Source organism: Furipterus horrens, unplaced genomic scaffold (genome assembly GCF_987537825.1).
Source record: "Furipterus horrens unplaced genomic scaffold, mFurHor1.1.pri manual_scaffold_2, whole genome shotgun sequence".
In the NCBI taxonomy this organism is placed as follows: Eukaryota; Metazoa; Chordata; class Mammalia; order Chiroptera; family Furipteridae; genus Furipterus; species Furipterus horrens.
In genome coordinates this window covers 89,006,646-89,027,283 of record NW_028327172.1, presented here as the reverse complement: position 1 = coordinate 89,027,283, position 20,638 = coordinate 89,006,646, and the positions used below count along the sequence as shown (strand labels likewise).

General features: G+C 38.6%; 1 protein-coding gene, 1 non-coding gene and 1 pseudogene across 3 annotated transcripts in view; all 3 read right to left on the bottom strand.

The window, feature by feature from the left end:
• Positions 1-726: 726 nt before the first annotated feature.
• Positions 727-20,638, bottom strand: part of UBE4A (ubiquitination factor E4A) — a 45,563-nt gene continuing 25,651 nt past the window's right edge. For both annotated transcript variants that reach the window (XM_090266028.1, XM_090266029.1), the window contains exons 13-20: positions 18,137-18,324; positions 16,477-16,577; positions 16,251-16,364; positions 14,640-14,814; positions 8,359-8,539; positions 7,787-7,934; positions 5,189-5,346; positions 727-919 (exon numbers count right to left, since the gene is read on the bottom strand). In XM_090266028.1, coding sequence (XP_090122154.1) covers positions 790-919; positions 5,189-5,346; positions 7,787-7,934; positions 8,359-8,539; positions 14,640-14,814; positions 16,251-16,364; positions 16,477-16,577; positions 18,137-18,324 — 1,195 coding nt within the window. In that variant the 3' untranslated portion in view covers positions 727-789. The remainder of the gene's footprint in view (positions 920-5,188; positions 5,347-7,786; positions 7,935-8,358; positions 8,540-14,639; positions 14,815-16,250; positions 16,365-16,476; positions 16,578-18,136; positions 18,325-20,638) is intronic.
• LOC150019020 (small nucleolar RNA SNORA36 family) lies at positions 8,683-8,816 on the bottom strand. Its single transcript, XR_016509501.1, has one exon. It is a non-coding gene; the product is annotated as a small nucleolar RNA SNORA36 family (small nucleolar RNA).
• LOC150019019 (MKI67 FHA domain-interacting nucleolar phosphoprotein-like) lies at positions 18,770-19,793 on the bottom strand (annotated as a pseudogene).

Below are 20,638 nucleotides of genomic sequence, written 5' to 3'. Positions count from 1 at the left end.
GTTCAACAGCTTCCTTATTCTTTCACCTCAGAATTTTTTGAATAGTGTCAAAAATGGCAAGTTTGTCTTGTCAATCCCCTGAAAAATATTGTAGACCTAAGTCTTTTGTGGTAATGACAACCCCATGGGAGAGTATCTGTCCTCCACTGTATCTCTGAGTTATGAGATAACACAAAATTAAGAACTATCAACAGAATTGCATAAGATTCCTTTCTTTTTTTCATCTAATCTATCATCTTATTCAAAAGTCTACTCAAACATCAAGACACCTGCTTTTATGTGAAAGGTTATCCTGTAATACTGCAGAGCTGTTATCAAGGAAAAGAGCTGAAGTCTGGGTCATGTTGACTAGTAAAAATTTTGATAACACAGGACTTTCTGATGATATCAGCTGTCACTGAAATATGTGATATATACTTAAAGCAGTGCTCACTGAAGATGTTTGAGCAGTTCTTGGAAGAGATCTAGTAAGACAGCAGGAAGTGTTAGTAGTTGAAGTTAATATAATTTAAGGTAGAGAAGGGAGGAAGAAAGAAAAGGAAGAGAGAAAAAAGGGTAAAAATTAGTGATGATTTCTGAACCTGGTGATGCTATAACTATAATTTGCTGCAAGCCAGGAGAACATTGTAAATAAAGTTCTTAGGAGTCTTAATTATCATTATTTGAGCAAGAACAGTTCTCTAATTTAGTAAAGAAAGAAAGAAAAAAAAGCAACAGAACCGAAGAGAAATCACAAACAATTGTTTATCTACACTCGGGTTGGTTTTTGGTTTGTTTAGGTCACTGTATTTATTCCAGTTGCTCCTTTTGTTGTTGTTTCCTCTCTGTGAGCCACCGTTGGATTTTTTCTTTTAGTTCTGTGTTTGGCCGGATCTGGTCCATTGTGAGGGGACTACGGTTAAAGGGATCTGTTTGGTCACTGGGATAAAGAAAGAAAGGAAAATGGGGTTATTTCCATAAATTATAACATCCTAAGCCAAAACTAGAACACCTGGGCTCACCGTGAGACTGAAGCTAGAGTGCATTATAACTTTGAATTAAGTGCTGAATTGAAGTTAGAAAGAGTAAGATGAGAATGAATGATTCAGGAGGGTTTTTTTTTGCAGATTATTTAGCTACATTGTCTTTCTGCTTTTCAACAAACTTCCTTTCAACACTGTTGTTCAGATGATATTTGATTCTATTTCCCTAAGGCAGAGACCCTGTACACTCATGTCCGCATGAAGAGCTGTTTGTAGTTTTAGTGACAGGTTCTCAAAATAGAATAAGAAGTTAAAGGATAAAGCCTTGTGAATTGTCACTTGATTTCGTTAGCTGACTGCTATACAAGATTATGGTTTCCTGACAGGTAAGGAGGTTTATAACACCCTTTAAGGACTGATATATCTTCTTTTTTTTTTCCCTGAGGACACAATAAAATATAAATTTTCATTCACACTTTGGAAAAGTCATGCATCATGCATATAGTTAATGCTTAATACCAAATACCATTAAGTAGAAAATCCTTTTTTATTGGTATTTTAAAAAGTGTATTTCCTTAAATTTGGTTCAAGTTATATAACTTAATTTTAAATAGGCAGAATCTCTCAGTAACCATTTCTATGTAATATTGCGTACAGAATAGGGAAATTTCCTGGACACCATGGGTGAGTGTAACAGCAGCAGCAGAACGTGGGCTAACCTATATCATGCATGTAGTTTAAAATGTGAATTTAAAAAGCATCCCATTTTTATGTTTTTATAAAATTAAAACAAATTTTTAAAGTATATTTTATTGATTATGCTGTTACAGTTGTCCCAGTTTTTTCCTGACAGCCTTGGTTCCCATGCCCTCCCTGTCCCCCAGCCCACCTGCAGCTGTCTGGGAGTTTCCCGTGATAGTGGGGAGTGTCAAGCTGAGCTCCACTTGGCCTTGATCAGCCTCCAGACTCGCAGCTGCATGATAAACGACTGAATTCAATAGTTTCTTTTTTCTTCCTCCTATAAAACAGCCCCCTCCTTCCCTAGGAACCTGGAGTTGGGCCATTCTCGGCACGGCTTCCTCCCCACTTGCTAATTTCCTCAATAAACTTCTTTTTGTCTGCTTGCTGCCTCCTCATGGTTCTCTGAGCGACTCCATTCTTACATTTCTGTTTGCCCCCCTCCACCCAGTAGCTGCCCTTTACTCCAGCAATACCCCCCTCCCCTTAGTTCATGTCTATGGATCATGCATGTATGTTCTTTGGCTTCAACCTTTCCTATACTGTTCTTAACATCTCCCTATTTTGTTCCTACCAATTATGCTTCCTGATCCATGCAAAATCTCCTCCTTTCTCCCCATTTGCCCTCCCACCTGATAACCTACCAAATGATCCCCTGTACCTATAATTCTGTTCCTGTTATGGTTGTTTGCTTAGTTTGTCTTTGTTTTTTATATTTTAGGTTCAGTTGTTGATAGTTGTGTTTGTTGTTATTTTAATGTTCATAGTTTTGATCCTCTTTTCCTTAAATAAGTCCCGTTAACATTTCATATAATAATGGCCTGGTGATGATGAATCCTTTAGCTTTACTTTGTCTGGGGAGCACTTTATCTGCCCTTCCATTCTAAATGATAGCTTTGCTGGATAGAGTAGTCTTGGTTGTAGGTCCTTACTTTTCCTTACATTGAATACTTCTTGCCAGTCCCTTCTTGCCTGCAAAGTTTCTTTTGAGAAATCATCTGGCAGCCTTATGGGAACTCTTTTGTAGGTAACTCTCTTCTTTTCTCTTGCTGCTTTTAAGATTTTCTCTTTATCTTTAGCCTTTGGCATTTTAATTATGATGTGTCTTGGTGTGGCCCTCTTTGGGTCCAACTTGTTTGGGACTCTCTGTGCTTCTTGGACTTATATGTCTATTTCCTTTGCTAAATTTGGGAAGTTTTCTTTCATTATTTTTTCAACTTGGCTTTCAATTTCTTGCTCTTCCTCTTCTCCTTCTGGCATCCCTATTATTTGGATGTTGATACGTTTAAAGTTGTCTCAAAGGTTCCTAAGCCTCTCCTTGTTTTTTTCAATTCTTGTTTCTTCTTTCTGTTCTGGGTAAATGTTTATTTCTTCCTTTTGTTCCAAATCGTTGACTTGAATCCCAGCTTCCTTCTCACTACTGTTGGTTCCCTGTATATTTTTCTCTTTAAAAAAACTATTATTTACTTATTTAGATTTTATTTATTTACTTTTAGAGAGAGAGGTAGGGAGGGAGGAGAAAAAGACAGAGAGAAACACTGATGTGTCCAAGAGATACATCAATCCATTGCCTCTCACATGCCCTCAACTGGGGACCAGACCTGCAACCCAGATACGTGCCCTGACTGGGAATAGAACCAGTGACCTTTCAGAACACAGGCTGGCACTCAATCCCTTGAGCAACACCAGCCAGGGCCCTGTATATTTTTTCTTTATTTCACTTTGTATAACCTTCATTTCTTCCTTTATTTTGTAGTTGTACTCAATCATTTCTCTGACCACCCTGATCACTAGTGTTTTGAACTCTGCATTTAATAGGTTGGCAATCTCTGTTTCATTTAATTCTTTTTTTAGGGTTTTATTCTGTTCTTTCATTTGGGCCATATTTCTTTTCCTCTTCAATTTTCCAGCCTCCCTATGTTTGTTTCTGTGTATTGGGTAGAGCTGCTTTGATTCCGTGTCTTGGTAGTATGGCCTAATGTAGTAGGTGTCCTGTAGGGTCCAGTGGCACAGCCTCCCCTATCACCCAAGCTGGGTACTAGAAGTACACCCTTTGTGTGGACTGAGTACACCCTCCTCTTGTAGTTGAGCTTGTAGTTGGTTGCTGTTGGCAGATCAATTGGATGAATTTACCCAGGCCAGTCAGCTGCAAGGACTGGCTGTGACCACTGACCACCAACCTCCACCCTCTGTGGAGGATCAGCTGTGCAGGGACAGGGTGGTGGTGCTCCGATGTGGTCTGTAGCTGACCACTGGGTGTGCTGGCTCTGGGCTTTTCTGGGTAGTGTAGGCCAAGGTCAGCCTCCACCTGTGTTTTTCCCAGAAGAACCTGCCTGACCTATAAAGAAATCAGAGATGGTTGCTACTTTTGCTGGGCTTGGAGATTCCCAGGTGAAGCCAAGCTGTGAATCTAAGCTGGCTGCTGGTAGTGCTGGGCTTTGAAATCACTGATACCAGCCGTTGCTTGTTTGTGAGGATTTAGGAAGTTGTGAAACATGCACCCAGATCAGCCATTCATATGGAAAAGCAGCTTTCATGGGCCTGTATATTGGGTGGGGTGGAGTCTCTGTGGGATCTTCAAGATGGGTCAAACAGTGTTAGCTAGGTTGATGGAGTCTTAGGTATGGCATCAGCTTGCCAGCTCTGTGGAGGGAGGGTGTAGAAAAGAGACAATGGCCTCTCCTTGGCTTGACGCCAGACACTTCAGTTCCTTCCTGTATAACACTCGTGCCTTTCAAGCTGCTATCCCCGTGCTGGAGCTCAGAGGGAGTGAGCCTGAGATGGTGAGTTCACATGTGGGTTCCTTAAGAGGAAGTGCTTGGGGTTCCAGCAGTTTCTTCCACCGACTCAATCCCCGCTGGATTTTGCAGCCAGAAGTTGTGGGGACTTATCTTCCTGGCACTGGAACCCTGGTCTGGGGACCCTGGTGTGGGGCTGGGACTCCTTGCTCCTGGATACCCCTCCTGAATTTTTATTTACCACACGTGCATGTGGGACCATCCTATTCAGTGTCTGTGGCCCCCTACCCATCTCAATGGATGTGATTTAATTCCATAGTTGTGTGACTTCCATTCAGCTCGATTTCTAATGGTTCTGGCTGATAGGTGTTCTATTTTTTAGTTATAATTTTGATGTGGTTGTGAGAGGAGGTGAGCCATGTCTGCCTATGCCACAATCTTGACCAGATCCCCAAATTAAAACAATTTCATGCTCACTTATACTGCAGGTTAATATGTTTTATAACATATGTTAATAGAAATTATTTCCTTAAGAAAGGAACAGATAAGGTTAGAACCAACATCTCAACAGGTTGTCTTGTTTTAGATGTTTAAATACTTAACAATCAACTGATATATCTCTACACATTAATAGATCAACAATATAGGCACCTATTCGGTATACTATATTGTAATTAGGAATCTGGGAGAAAAAAATGATAGCAAACAATCACATGTCTGTACTCTTGAGGCTGTTTTGGGCTAGCATACCTGAGCAAATGTCTGGCAATGGTGGATCTATCCACAGTGACTCGGGAAGAAGGAAGCACCACAGGGTCAGACATCAGTGTGCTCATGATAGGGTCCAGGAACTCATCACAGGCATCTGCATAGGTCTCCTCTTCCTGTTGTTGGAGGTCTGCTAGAGACTGAACATAAACACGTAGTAGTTGAGGTGAATTCAAGAGCAGCTGAATTCAAAATGCTCAATGACTAAACCTTAAAGGGTATATAATCTTAAAAGGTATATATAAAGGTAATAATCCTTTACAGTGATAATGGAAATTCTCAACTTTATTTTCTAAACAAGCCAAGATGGATATTATAAGAGCAAATTTAGCTAGCATTCAGCCCCCATAATGAAACTTCAATTTGGCTCAGCAGCTAGCAGTCATGATTAAAATAGTTGAAATGTTAAAGGGAAAAGAAACACATCACATATTTCTAGCAGGAGTCCTGTAGTAAATATGATAATTCAAAAGGGGATGAGGTGGAGGTTATTATTTACATAATTACAAAGTCACTCATGAAATCTGTGTATGAAAAGCAGTTTCCGGTTTTAGGTACAAACAGGTCTAAGAATTTAAAAGTTGCTTCAACATTTGGTTCTTTCATGACTCACAGCCCTACCTGGCTAAACTCCAGACAAAGATGAAGCCCAACTCAAAAAGTAAGTAACTCAATAAAGGGAAGACTGTTATCAATAAGAGAAGTCTGCTATCAGACACTGCCATAATTTCTTCTTTTTCATAACCGCTAATGGAGCTCTGTCATACTCTAGCAAAGGGATTAGCTAAATACAATAGAGCATTTTAATCTTGAATTCTACTCTAAAAAGTTCTGCATTAGCAATATAGATTTTCAAATTTGTAACACTGCACAAAAGTTTTCATAAAAATAGCCTACAAATATCTGTACATTCTTCTAGCAGAAGCTTCTTAATTTTCTGTTCTCATTCTCACATTGAAGAGTAGTATTAACCCTTTGAGTGCCAGCGTTGCTGTGAGCGATGCTGACAAATTTTCCTAAAAGTGCCAGCACTGCTCCCAGTAACTCTTTTTTTGAAGATTATAAATGTAAATAACAATGGAATAATTCGTATTTTATGTTTTGTTCTCTTTTTTTGTACCTCAGGTTATATTTTGATATAACTTTTTCTCATGTTGATCCAAATTTCAAATTTTTAGGCTTGTTCAAATACTGACATACTAATTCTGTTATAATTTTTACTTACATTTGAAATGGTCCCTTTAATTTATCTTTGCAATACTCGTCAAAACTCTAAGCAGTATGCATGATATGATGCTTTACATGTATTTAGATGAAAGAACACTAAAGTATTGGAAGAAGGTTTTGTTCAATGTATTATCAAGAATGCTGCTGAATGCATACATTCTTTATAAGGAAAACTTTTTAGGTGGGAACAAATCAATGTCTTGATTGAACTTCAACATCTCCATAATAGAAGAGCTTGCCAGAGAATGGCATGAGGTTAGAGACACTGTTAACAAATCCAGCAATGAAGAAAATCCACCAGGTCCCCCTCACCTACATAGTGTAAAGATGCTTCCAGAAAGAAAGCTAAGATTGTGTAAGGAATGCTCAATACTGGAAAGAAAAATCAGGTCAAGAACAGTATGTGTGAGATGTGACAAAGGGCTGCACCCAAGATGCGTCAATAGTGACAAATATTAATATATAAACATTTTACTATTATTGTGTTGTTTTTGCATTTCATTTTTGTTTATAAATTGTTTTTCACTGTTGATATCTATTGATATATGTCTCTAGTGTGAATGCTGTTTGTGTTCATTTTTTTGGTATGTTATGAAGTTTTCTTTTTTTTTCAAAAAATTTATGCAAATTTGGCAATTTCTTGCTTATTATCCATGTTCCTATGTGTTTTTTCAAATTATAATGATAGGTCTTATATTATGCCATATATTATACTTCAAAAGCCATATTGAAGGAAAGAATTTATTTTTTCTAAAATAATTGTTATAATAATTTTAATGCAATAAACTCCTTGCTAAATTGTGTCAAAGAACACTGCTTATAAGAGAAGAGTGTATTTACTATATGTCATGAAATTTTCAGCAAATTATTATGAATAATAATGTTTTTATAGACATTTTTTATAAATTGCATTTCTCAGCAAAATAGCCTGGCATTTCTCACACGAATTTTAGCAATTACGCATGGCACTCAAAGGGTTAAGAATACAGTAGTTCTAGTTATTGACTAACCAGAAAGAATCATGTTTATATTTTCTCAAGACAATAATTTTACCCCCCTGAAACAGGGTAAAAAGCAGAAGAGCTGAGTCAACAACGTGATCTTTTAAACATTTATTCATAATTAAAGAGGGGAAAGGACAGAGAAAGAGAGGGAGAGTAACATCAATTGGTTGCCTCTCGCATACCCCTAATCAGGGACCTGGCCTGCAACCCAGGCACGTGCCCTGACTGGGAATCGAACTGGTGACCTTTTGGTTCACAAGCTGGCACTCAACCCGCTACTAAGCCACACCATCCAGGGCAACAATGTCATTTTTATGGAACATGTTAATCAGTAAATTATCCTCCTTACCTTGATTCTCTCTGCTAAATTGCTGAAAGCCATGATCATATTCCCAGGCTTATTTATTTTTTTCAAGACTCGAACTGTCTGTGCAAAGAGAGTAGGGGAATAGGAACGTCCATCCTTGGGCACAGTGGCACAGAAATTCTCCTCATCTCTGGAAGGTCGTATTGGAAAGAAATGGAGTATTAGAGGAGGTAACGAATGAGTTGAGGAACAAGGGTCCCCATCATTTAAATGCCATGAATGTTCTTTGCTATAGAAAGATTTCTTCTAACTTTTAGGGAGGAGGTCTATCAAGTATTCTGAGGCTTTAAAAGAATACTGCTTTTCCAAACAATGGTACAACCAGCAAAGTTTATCTCTGCATGGAGCAAGGCAAAATGTTGGAAATTCTAAATAATATACCACGGGTCATATAAAATCTCATTATTTAAAATCACAGAAGATTCTTTCATCAGCCAACTAGAAACGAATGATTTTCTATTTCCATATAATTACCAACCAGTCATTCCATTATCAAAACCCCAAATTAAAACATTAGCATCCCCTCTGGCTTGCCCAATTTAAATCTCAGGTACCCAAGATTTAAGTAGATAGTGCAGATATCTGATACGAGCTGCTGGGGTTTGAAGTCAAATTCACTGAAGTCCTTGACTTTTAAGGCTCCCATCTTGGGGCCAACCAGATGCTGCAGAAAGTAGTTCAGCATGGAGATGATGCGCTCAGCCAGGAAAGGATGCACAAAGAGTGATTTGATTTCTGGAAAAAAAGCCAGTCTGTGAAAACTTAATTTGTTAACAATTTTTTACTTATGTCTTATAAGTTTTGCTTAGAGACTTCTGGGGATTACTTTTTAAAAAATTACACAAGTAATACATTTTCTTTTTTTTTTTTTTTTTCATTTTTGTAGACTGAGAGATAAAAGAATAGAACAATGCTTTCTATCCAACCATCTCCCCTAGCCTGTGTTTCAATGTCCCAAAGTTTAATTAACAGAACAGGGAAGCTGCCCTGAACTGAACTCAACACTTTGGAAAGTAATACATTTTCATTGCAGTAATATTAGAAAATATACACAAGCAAAAGCAAACAAATAAAATACAAAAATTACCAACCCGAAATAAACACTGTTAACATCTTGCTAATATAGTTGACCCTTGAACAACACAGGTTTGAAATGCACGGGTCCACTTATTTGCAGATGTTTCTCAGTAAATACTAGAAATATATTTTTCTTTACCATTTTCTTAATAACATTTTTTCTAGCTTACTTTAAGATACAGTATATGATATACATAACATACAAAATGCATGTTAATTGACTGTATATTATTGGTAAGGCTTGTAGTCAAACAGTAGGCCATTAGTTATTAAAAGTATTGGGCCTGTGAGCCAAGTGCCACAGGTTCGATTACCAGTCAGGGCACAAGACTAGGTTGCACGTCAGGTCCCCAGATTGGGGCTTGAGTGAGAGGCAACTACACAGTTATGTTTCTCTCTTTCTCTTTCTCCTTTCCCCTCTCTCTAAAAATAAATAAATAAGTAAATAAACAGAACAAAACAAACAAATAAATTATAAAAATAAAAAAGTTTTGGGAAGTCAAAAGTGATATGTAGGTTTTCTTTCTTTAAAAAAAATAATTTTATTGATTTATTTTTAAAGAGAGGAAGGGAGGAAGAGAGGGAGAGAAACATCGATGTGTGAGAAACACATCAATCAGTTGCCTCTTGCATGCCCTCAACCAGGGACCTGGCCTTCAATCCAGGCATGTGCATCAAACTGACAACCTTTCATTTTGCAAGGTGGCACTCAATACACTGAGCCACGCCAGCCAGGGTTGTATGTGGGTTTTCAACCACATGCAGAGAAGTGAAGGGTTGGTGCCACTAACCCTCCTGTTGCACAAAGGTCATCTATATACCTTTTGGGGTTTTTTTGTATTTTGTTTTTTTTTAATATAATATGAATATCTTATTGCCTATTTTTATTTAAGATTTTATTTATTTTTTAGAGAGGGAAAAGGAGGGAGAAAGAGAGGGAGAGACACTGATGTGTGAAGGAAATACTGATCGGTTGCTTCTTGCACACCCCCGACCAGGGACCTGGCCCTCAACCCAGGCATGTGCCCTGACTGGGAATCAAACTTGTAACATTTGGGTTCATAGGCCAGTGCTCAACCCACTGAGCCACACCACTCAGGGCTCCCCTCTGCCCCAAAGAACCTATCACTCAATCTTTCTGAAACTTTCCACCAGAAATGTAAAACTTAAAACTCTTGAATACAATAATTTCTAGAAGTTTGAATTTTTGGTAATGTTCTTTCTGGAAGCCTCTATCCATCCCTCTAATCTGGGAACTTCCTTTATGTCTCTTATGGGATTCTACCTTCCTCCTTTTGGGTTTATTCCCTTACTTTGATGGAGTATATCTTTTTGTACCTTTCAAGAAAGGGCACACTGGAAGTAAATTTGATACCTTGACGTCTGAAAACATCCTTACATTTCACCCTCTAACAGAATTAATAGTTTGGTGGCTACAAGATTCTAGGATGAAAAAATATTTCCCATCAGGAATGTGTTCCACTTTCAAATGTCCCTGTTGTAAAATTCAAGGATATTTTCATACTTAAACCGTTGTATATAACCTAATTTTTCTCTGGGACCTTTTAAGATTATTTCTTTACCCTGATTTTCTGAAATGTCACAATAATATAGTGTGGAGGTTTTAAAAATTCCAAGTGCTGGACTCTTGGTGGCTCTTTTCAATTTAGAGGCTTTTAGTTTGGGGGATTTTTTGGTATTATTTCTTTGATAATTTCCTACCTTCCAATCTTCTCTTTTGAGATTTCCTAGATTGATCCTTTATTTTCTTATCCTTCGTATTTATAGATCTTTTTGTTCTGCTTTTTAATTTGTTTTTTAAATCATTTTTTATTTTTCAATTACAGTTGACATGCATTGTTTCATGTGTGCACCCCGGTGATTAGACATTATATTGCACACTACGTGATCATCCTGATAAAACTTGTACCCACCTGACACCATACATAGTTATTACTGACTATATTCCCTATGCTGTACTTACATCCCAATGACTATTCTGTAATTACCAATTTATACTTCTTATCCCTTCACATTTTCCCCCAGTCACCCCAACTCCCCTCCCATCTGGCATCCATTAAAATGTTCTATGAGTCTGTTTCTGTTCTGCTTGTTCATTTATTTTGTTTTTTAGATTCAATTGTTGATAGATATGTATTTATTGTCATTTTATTGTTCATATTTTTAATCTTTTTTCTTTTCTTTCCTTTTTCTTAAAGAAGACCCTTTAACATTAAATGTAGTACTGGTTTGGTAGTGATGAACTTCTTTAGCTCTCTCTTGTCTGGGAGGCACTTTATCTGCCCTTCCATTCTAAATGATGTCTTAGCTGGGTAGTCTTGGTTTGTAGGTCCTTGCTTTTCATCACTTTGAATATTTCATGCTGATCCTTTGTGGCCTGAAAAATTTCTGTTGAGAAATCGGCTGACAATCTTATGGGAGCCCCTTGTAAGTAACTAACTACTTTTCCCTTGCTGCTTTTAAGATTCTTTAACTCTGGCATTTTAATTATGATGTGTCATGGTGTGGGTCTCTTCAGGTTCATCTTGTTAGGGACTCTGTGCTTCTTGGACTTGTATGTCCATTTTCTTCACCAAATTAGGAAAGTTTCCTGTCATTATTTTTTTAAATAGGTTTTCAATTTCTTGCTCTCTTTTCTTCTTTTGGTACCCCATGTGAATGTTGGTACAGTTGAAGTTGTTCCAGAGGCTCTTTACTCTATCCTAATTTTGAGAGGGTGGGGTGGGGAGGGGATTCTTTTTGCTTTTTACTGTTCTGATTGTGTGTCTTTTGCTTCCTTATATTCCAAATTGTTGTTTTGATTCTTGGCTTTATCTACTCTACTGTTGATTGCCTGTAAATTATTCTTAAGTTAGTGTATTCTTGACTTCTGACTGGTTGTTTTTATGGTTCCATGTCCTTTTTTATGCTGTTGAAATTCTCCCTAAGTTCATATACTCTTCCCCTAAGTTCACTGAGCATCCTTATAACCAGTTCTTTTTCTGGAGTTTTCTTTCCTTCCTTCCTTCCTCTCTTTCTCTCTCTTTATTTAAAGATTTTATTTATTTATTTTTAGAGAGGGGAAAGGGAGGGAGAAAGACAGGGAGAGAAACATCGAATGGCTGCCTCTCACACACACCCAACCAGGGACCTGCCCTGCAACCCAGGCATGTGGCCTGATTGGGACTTGAACTGGTGTCCTTTTGCTTTGTGGTATGACACCTAACCCACAGAGCCATGCCGATCAGGGCTTTATGTTCTTTCATCTGAGGCATGTTTCTTTGACTCTTCATTTTGGCAGCCTCCCTGAGTTGGTTTCTGTATATTAGGTAGAGCTGTTATGTATCCCAGGCTTGATGGAGTGGCCTAATATAGTAGGTGTCTTGTAGGGTCCAGTGGCACAGCTTCCCTACTCACCTGAACTGGGCACTCCAGATATACTCTCCTGTTGTAGTTGAGCATTGATTGCTGTTGGCATGTCAATGGGAGGGATTTACTCCTATGCTGATTGGCCACAATGATTGGCTACCACCACTGTGGAGGTGGAGTCCCATGGAGTAGGACTTTAGGGGGCTCTGGTGCCCACTGAGTCCACCCCTTGTGTGTGTCTTCTGTGGAGGTGGCTGGTGGTGCTTTGGTGTGGTGTGGTGTGGAGCTGTCCGTCAGGTGTGCTGGCTCTGAGGCCTCCCAGGAGGTACAGACTAAGGTCAGCCACCACCTGTTTTCTGCCTGGGGCCACCTAGCATGAGTTACAAAGCAATCTACATATGATTGCTACTCGTGCTGGACTTGAAGGTACCTAAGAGAGGCCAAGCTGTGAACTAAGGCCAGTTGCTACCAGGCCTGGGGCCACTTAGTGAGAGGTATGATGCACACTGAGGCCAGATGCTGCTTGTTTGAGAGAATTTAGGAGTCTGAAGCATGAGTCAAGACAGAACACTCATATGGAAAAGACGCTGAAAGTGGCTTGGATTGGTCTACAAGTAGGTGGGACGGGGTCTCAGGGAATCATGTGGGTGAGGAGAACAGTGATAGGTTGATGGAGTCTCAGCTATGGTTCCTGCCTGCTGGCTCTGTGTGTGGTTGGGATTGGGGAGTGGGAGTGGTGCGGGGGAAGCGGTGCTCAGCAAAGAAACTATGGTCCCTGCCAGCACTTCTGTCCATGAGAAAGCTGTCACCTAGCTCTCACCTTGATGCCAGGCACGTCAGTTCCTCCCTGTACGTCCTTGTTGCCTTTCGCTCTCCTGCTCCAGTGCTGAAACTCAGAAGGAGTGAGTCTGATTAAGTCCATGCATGAGCCCTTTAAGAGGAACTGCCTGGGACTCCAGAAGCCCTGAACCTCACTCAGCCTCAATCCCTGATGGTTTTTACAACCAGAAGTTACGGGGAATTCTCTCCCGGCACAGGAACCCTGGGCTGGGGGGCCCTTTGTGGGGCTGGGACCCCTTCTTACTCCTTAGGGGTACCTCTGTAGCCAAGACACCCTTCCCACTTTTTATCTGCCACATGTGAGTGTGAGACCAGCTTGTCCTGAGTCTCTTCCCCTCCTACCAGTCTTGATGTAGTTTCTTTATATCCTTAGTTGTGGAACTTTTGTTCTGCTAGATTTCAGGTGGTTCTGAATGATGGTTGTTCTGTAGTTTAGTTGTATTTTTGATGTGATTGTAGGAGGATTCCAGTCCTTTCTGTTCTGCTTTCATGGAAAAGTTCCTTGATTTTCCCTGACTGGTATAGCTCAGTGGGTTGGGCATTGTCCTGCAAATCAAAAGGCCACAGGTTCAATTCCTGGTTAGGGCACATGCCCGTGTTGTGGGCCAGGTGCCCAGTTGAGGGTGTGCAAGAGGCAATGGACCAATGTTTTTCTCCCTCTTTCTCCCTCCCTTCCTCTCTTTAAAAATAAATAAAATCTTTTAAATAAAGTTCCTTAAATTTATCTTAGACCTTTCTGCTGACATGCTATATCTTCTTATCCCTCTGAGATTATAAGGATTTTCTTTTATTATCTGTTTCATGTTAGACTTCCTCAAATGTTTAATGATCCTTGGTTGTCATTTTGTGTGTAGCAATATAAAATTTATTAATCAAATATATATTTTTAATACTAAGTCTTCAGTGTATATTTACTTATAGCACATCTCAATTCAGAATAGCAACATTTCAAATGTTTGTTAGCCAGATGTGGTAAGCAGCTACTGAAATGGACAGTGTAGCTCTAGAAGGGGGTAGAGATACATGTCTTTAATCTACCACATTTAACCAGAGTTCAGGAATATTTTTCAGGTTAATAATCCTCACCCTTACCCCCAATATGTTTCTGTGGCTAATCTGTCCTTGGGAAAAATTATACCCACTTATGATTTCTGGAAGTTGTGTGAGGTGGCCAATTTCTCATTCCCCTGTCAACAATGGGGATCATTCTTCTTCTTTTTTTTTTTTTTTAAATCCTCACCCAAGGACATTTCTTCATTGCTTTTAGAGAGAAGGAGGGAGAGAGAGAAACATCAATGCAAGAGAGAAGCATTGATTGGTTGCCTCCCTTATGCACCCAGACTGGGGATCACATGCATCCAGACCAGGAATCAAACCTGCATAGTCCAGGGAGGCATCATCATTTTTGAAGCTTCTCTAGTGATTCATTTTTCTCTCTCGTATTGTGGAGGATACTGTCATCAGTCTGAATTTCAGCTGGGCTGATCCCTCAAATGAAACAGGTCTTGACCACTGCATTCTTTGGAAAGGCAGTGCTTTGTGTCCTTACCTGATGTCAGAAAGGCAAGGGTACCAATTGTTTCATTGGACATGATGTTATGGAAACGTGCCAGCTGTCCAAACATCTGCAGGCCCGCTTCCTTCTCTCTGCGGGCTTCTGGAGTCAGACTATCCCATTCACCTTGATCCTTTTCAATCTGTTGAATCTTTATCTTGCTCAAATACTATAGAAACCAGAGGTGGAAAGAATCATTAAAAAAAAAAATGCAGTTGATAGGAAGATATTTAAGAAGTCTTATTTCAAACTGAGTCCAGTCTGCTGGGAAAACCAGGGATTACATTAAGAGACATAGGCTTTACTTCTTACCATAGGGCTAAAGCTAAAAAAAGAAATTTGGGGGGAAAAAAAGAAAAAAGAAAAAGAAATTGTGGCTTCATATAGCTTTGTTTCAGCCTAGGTAGACTTATTGGTAATTCCCCTAGAAATATAGTCTGTGAAACAGAAAGGAGCATAAACAACGTAACAGGTGAAACCTAGGCAAAAACAAACTACAATGAAAAAAAAAAAGGATGAATCCTTCCTGAAAGATAAAAAACAACAATGACAAAAAACCAAACCAAACCAAAGCTGTTTATTAAAAAACAAAGCTTTATCAAACATGCAATATGTCTGGAAGGAGACCCATATTTAAAATCCTCTCCCTTGCTGTTGTAGCAAATGTGTTAAACTTACAGCCCTATGAAAATGCCATCTGTGTCACTTTTTGTGTCACTCAGCTCTTGCTTAAAGGGTCTGTTTATTATACGGCTTGTTCTTGTTTTCTAAGAAAATCTATCTAAAAATCTTATAGGATTATTGAAAAAGTAGGAAACTTTTTTCAGAAATTAAATACAAGTTGCTGGGAGATTTGCTAATCACTATGAGGAGCTCATGGCTGTCCAGTAGGCTGCCCTTATGATTTGCCTGCTGCATCTCCCTTTGGGTCACTGTCCTACATTATAGCTGTTGCAGATGAAGAAAGTTTTTCTAGGAGCAATAGGCAGCTCCATAAGGAGGGTAAAGGATACGATACACTGAAGGAGCAGAGAGTTACCTGCTGTACACTTTATGAAACTCATGTTTCAAATACAGCTAAAGATTTGAGAGGCAGTGGAGATGAAGAGTAGTGTCAACTTAGTCTTTATATGAAAAGATAACCCAAACCAGAGATTTTTTTTTTTTCAAGCAGTGGTGTAAATATCAGAACCTTTTAGGAGAGGGATAAGAATCACTGCCTTAGTGAGCCACTGTTACAATGTGTTGGGATGGAAGGGGCTGAAATTCAGTGACCAAACACAAGATGCTGATTTCTTCCGTAGTTTTGGACTAATCAGCTCTGCCAGTATACCTTAGTTTGGCCTTATCACACTTTCTTTTCCACCCTCTGCCAAAGTATCATCCTAGCTTGAGGTTTCAATGAGCTTTGATCTTGATCTCTAATGGGACAATTCTCAAGCTCTGTAATGGTAAGGTTGGCGGTATACTACTACTTCCAAATTTTTGGTATCTAAGACAGATACAAGAAGCATGAAGATTGCTCTATTATGATTAAAAGGTGAAAAGTATGTACTGGTCATGATATGATGGTATAAGAGCAGTTAATTTTTAAAATTTTTTTACCTGTATGGCTTCATCCAAAAGGAAGATGGCATCGTTCATTAGCAGGTTAAGAAAGCGGAGAAAAAGAGGGGGATTCATGGCTTCTAAATTCTTAGACGCATAATCAGCCAAATCCTGTAAGCCCCCGCCCAAGAGAAAATCATTTTAGTACTGCACTACAACTTACTGGGGTTTATCTGAAGCAAAACTCAGATAATGCAGTTTTGGTTTCATCGAACACTCTCACCTTAATGCTCTCTCGATAGGTATCTGTTTCCCACATGTACCTTAGAATGGGATACATGGGACGGCGGTAATTAAACTTCTGTTCAAATTGATGGGGGTCTCCTGGAGTAAGGTAAGAGCAAAAACCAGCAAAGGTGGTGCTATTAGAGAAAGAGTAAGAGTTTTTGTCTGTGTGTGGCTATTTTCCTTTATTCTGAATGTGTCAAGGCTACTGACAAAATCGGCCTTGTAAGTTCATAAAGGCCTAGAGTTGTAGCCCAGTGTTTGCTTATTTTCTTACTGACAGAATAAAAGGATAACTTACACAGATGAGGACAAGGACCAAACTGTATAATAAAAGCCAAGGAAAACAAATGCTCCCACCTTATATGTAGAATAGTTATTAGATTTTGAATAAGGCCTCTAAGCTGGTCACTATGGCAGTGACAGCCATGTGCAGAGTGGGATATTAAATAATCCCCACATTCTTCATAGATAACATGTCAACTGTGTAGTCAAATGGTTTAGGAGGCAAACGTGTGAGGCTTATGACACACCAAAGGTACCACTAGAAAGCTATAGGCTGGGTCATATAATAAAGGAAGAGCTAGGGGTATGGATTTAGAAAACCTAGGTGTTCCTTCTGCTCCATATAATGTAAGTCTCTTAACCTGTTACAATTTCCACTTCCTCATTAAAAAGATAGGTATTTTAATACACCCTCTACCATTCCAACCAAAGGGTTGTTGTAATGGTCATATAATTAGATAATTGCAGCAATTTATTGTGGTATTTATGTATTATGAAGATTTACATGTACTACCTCACTCATCATTTCAACCCATTTTACACGTGAAGAAACCAAGGCTCAGGTGAGCAGGTGACAAAGTCAAAATCCAAATATGGAAAGGCAGTTAATAAAATGTTAAACCTCTCTTTATAAAATATATGACTGTCTAACCACTATGCTATACACCTGAAACTAATATAAAACAATAATGAATGTAAATGGTAATTGAAAAATAAAATTAAAAAGTAATAAATGTTGTATTTATCATTGGATAGGACATCCCCTTTAAAAGGGGTCTTAAATAACTGTTCAACTTTCATTTACTGGTTAAGATGGAGTACTGTTTACTCAAACATAGTATGTTAGGGTTAGATCTCAAAAGACCAGAGAGAAAGGGAATGTTGCCTGCTGTTATTCTTAATCTAACAACTGAACTGTTAAGAGTTAGACAGTTCCGATAAAAGAATAGCAAAACCAGCATACCGTCTCATTATCCATTATTCTGCAATTTTGAGGCAGAGAAAATAAAGACTCAAGTTTTTACTGGACAGCCTAATTTCTTTGAGTATGATTTAATCAGTCAATATAATAAAGTTGATAAAGAGTATGTGGTCTTTTTTAGGTGAGACAGACCTGACTCTACCACTTAGTCATATGATAGACACAAAATTTAATCATTTTGAGGATTCATGTCCTCATGTAAAATGAGGATAATACAGTAAAACTTTCCATATAATGGCAAATTAATGAGACTATGTAAAAAAAATAAAAAAGCACTTAGCATCAAGGCTGGCACAATAAATGATGGATAATGACACTTTTCTGATATTCAATTACTGTTCAAGCTATAAAACTCCACATCTATCAGCTTTTCAGTTCTAGATTGCTTTACCTGTAAACTCAATGTCCACAAAGACCTTGATTAGAGCTTCTGCAAGCTGGGGTGCATAGGGAAAGTTGCAGAACACACGTTTCCGGTGGAACACACTGGATACCAAGGGATTTGGGGTCTGATCCAGGTGGGGCATCACTGCTTCCAACACCTCAGCCAGTTTCGCCCTTAGATGGGGATTCTTCATCCTGCAAATAGGGCAGAAAGCAAGCTGAGCTGGTAGTTTTTCTTTTTCTTTTTTGGTAGTGATTTTATTTTCTTTATTTGTTGGTAACAACAAAGACTTCAGTTTAGTACTTAAACCTGAAGTTAATGATGACCCTTCTATCCAGGTAGAGTAACTAAAGACAGATACAATCTGCAAAGAAAACTAAAACGGACTGAGACAAAAAGGCAGCTTGAGACTGGCCACTACAAGCTGGTTTAGTTCAGCCAGGGCTGGCCTGCCAAAATTACTGGCTGCTTTCCTTATTGACTTAAAAAATAAAATAAAATTTAAAAAATTTTATTCCCCTGATAATCTTGTCAACAGTTGCATTACATTGTATCTAATTAAATACACACACTCACACACGCAAATCAGCCCTCACAAAGTCACATTTTCCAGAAATATTATACATAACACATTCAGAATCACTGGCTGCTTTTTCTTCAGCTTTTTTTCCTTGAAAACATAGGTTTTTTAGTCTCTTGTGTTTCTTCCTCTATGCGAGATAAGGCTGTTTGAAAACTTTCATTATCTTCATCATCATTCATTTCAGCCACTTTTTTTTTTATTTTTATTTTTTAAATATACTTATGTTCCTTAATTCCATCCAGCAACAGCAGAACGTCACAATGTCAGCTGTGCACCGAAAGAACCAGGAATTCTTTTGCACTACAGCGTAACCTAGAATCATTTCAGCCACTTTAGATTTTCATTTCTCCAAAAACATTGGTGTACACACTGGTTTGGGGCCCTGGTTATGCACTCTTCTCAGGAGCATTAGGAGTGACTAAAACCTCTTTTCTTCTTAGGTAAAGCCTGGCTATTTGTAGATTTCCGAAGATCAGAAATGTAGGTTTACATTTACATTTTTATATAAAATCAATGAAGGAAAATTATAATCAATTCCTTTCTTAGCTAATCTCTTCCTGAGTTATTTTTCTTTCTTTTTAAATTGCTTCTCCATCCATAGCCTTTGAAGAAGTGTCTGGTTCTGATTATACTGTTTGACTGTTGGATATGACAGCTTCTTAGATGGAATATGCCACTCTCTAAAAACTTCCTCATGTACTTTCTCAGGTGGCATAAAATGACACTTCAAGAGACTTCACCAAAAAGGTAGTTGTTCAATTTCATCAACTTCCTTGGTAACATCTTCAGATTCAAATTCCATGAAGGCATAGCCTTTACTACTTCCAGTGTTTTCACTGCTTGACACTGAATCTTGTAACAGTGCCGAACTGGGAGAAATATGCTTGGACCTGGGTTTTATAAAATGCTGGAGGTAAGTGGCCCACATAGATTACTCCAGAAATAAGTTTTTGTTTTTATTGCTTCTGTTGCTTGGTTGCAACACTGGTGAACCTAAGTCACTATCTTCTTGTGAAACTTGGCATCCTCCTGCAGATTCACGGACAGAATTGGCTTGGCCGGGCCTACAAAGACTACCATCTGAAAAGCATCCATGCCGAGGAGTCAACTTTTTATGACTATTCTCTCCACAGGAGCCAAAATATTCTATACCACAATTGTGGGGAGAAAACAGGATTCTGCAGTTTTAAGCCTGTCATTTTCTGGGGCATAATGTAGGAGATACCAGTCAACTTTTGAAGTCACAGCTTCCCAAGGATGAGGATGAGTACTTAAGTTTGTATTTAATTTTTAGCCATTCTGTGTACTTCTCTGTGATGGTAATACTTTCTTTACTACTCACTATTCTGTTTCACCTGGGATAAACTTGCTTTTCCAAGCTTTCTGAAGGCAAGGGGCAGGATATACTTATTCTATGTTACTTACAATGCCTACCATGTGTGCCTAAAATACTTGCTGACTTACGTTTTCTCATTAGATCTGCTCAGCTCAACGAAGGATTGGCTTTTACCTACTTCTCACTGACATGGCTCCGGGGACTGTGGGTCATTCTTTTCTTTGTGTAGCAAATATTCATTTATACACACTTTGTTTCCTTTGGCCTAGGCACCAAAAAAATCAGAGAAGCATCTCTATAGGTCAATGAATATCTTCCTTTGGGAAAGAGGACTAGGAGATATGAATGAGAAAGACTTAGATCAGAAATCATTTACCCAAGTTTATTGCTCATCCACCTCAGGATTTTAAGAGCGAGCTGTATCAGACAATTATTAAAAGATCATTAGCATCTGGTTGCCACTGTTAAGGTTTCTCATTAAGGTAACCATTTTAACCAGGGACTAGGCAATAGAATTCCTCTCAGGTACCTTAAATGAAAATTCAAATTCTCTGTAGGCAAAGTCCTTTGCCTGTCAAGAATGGGATTT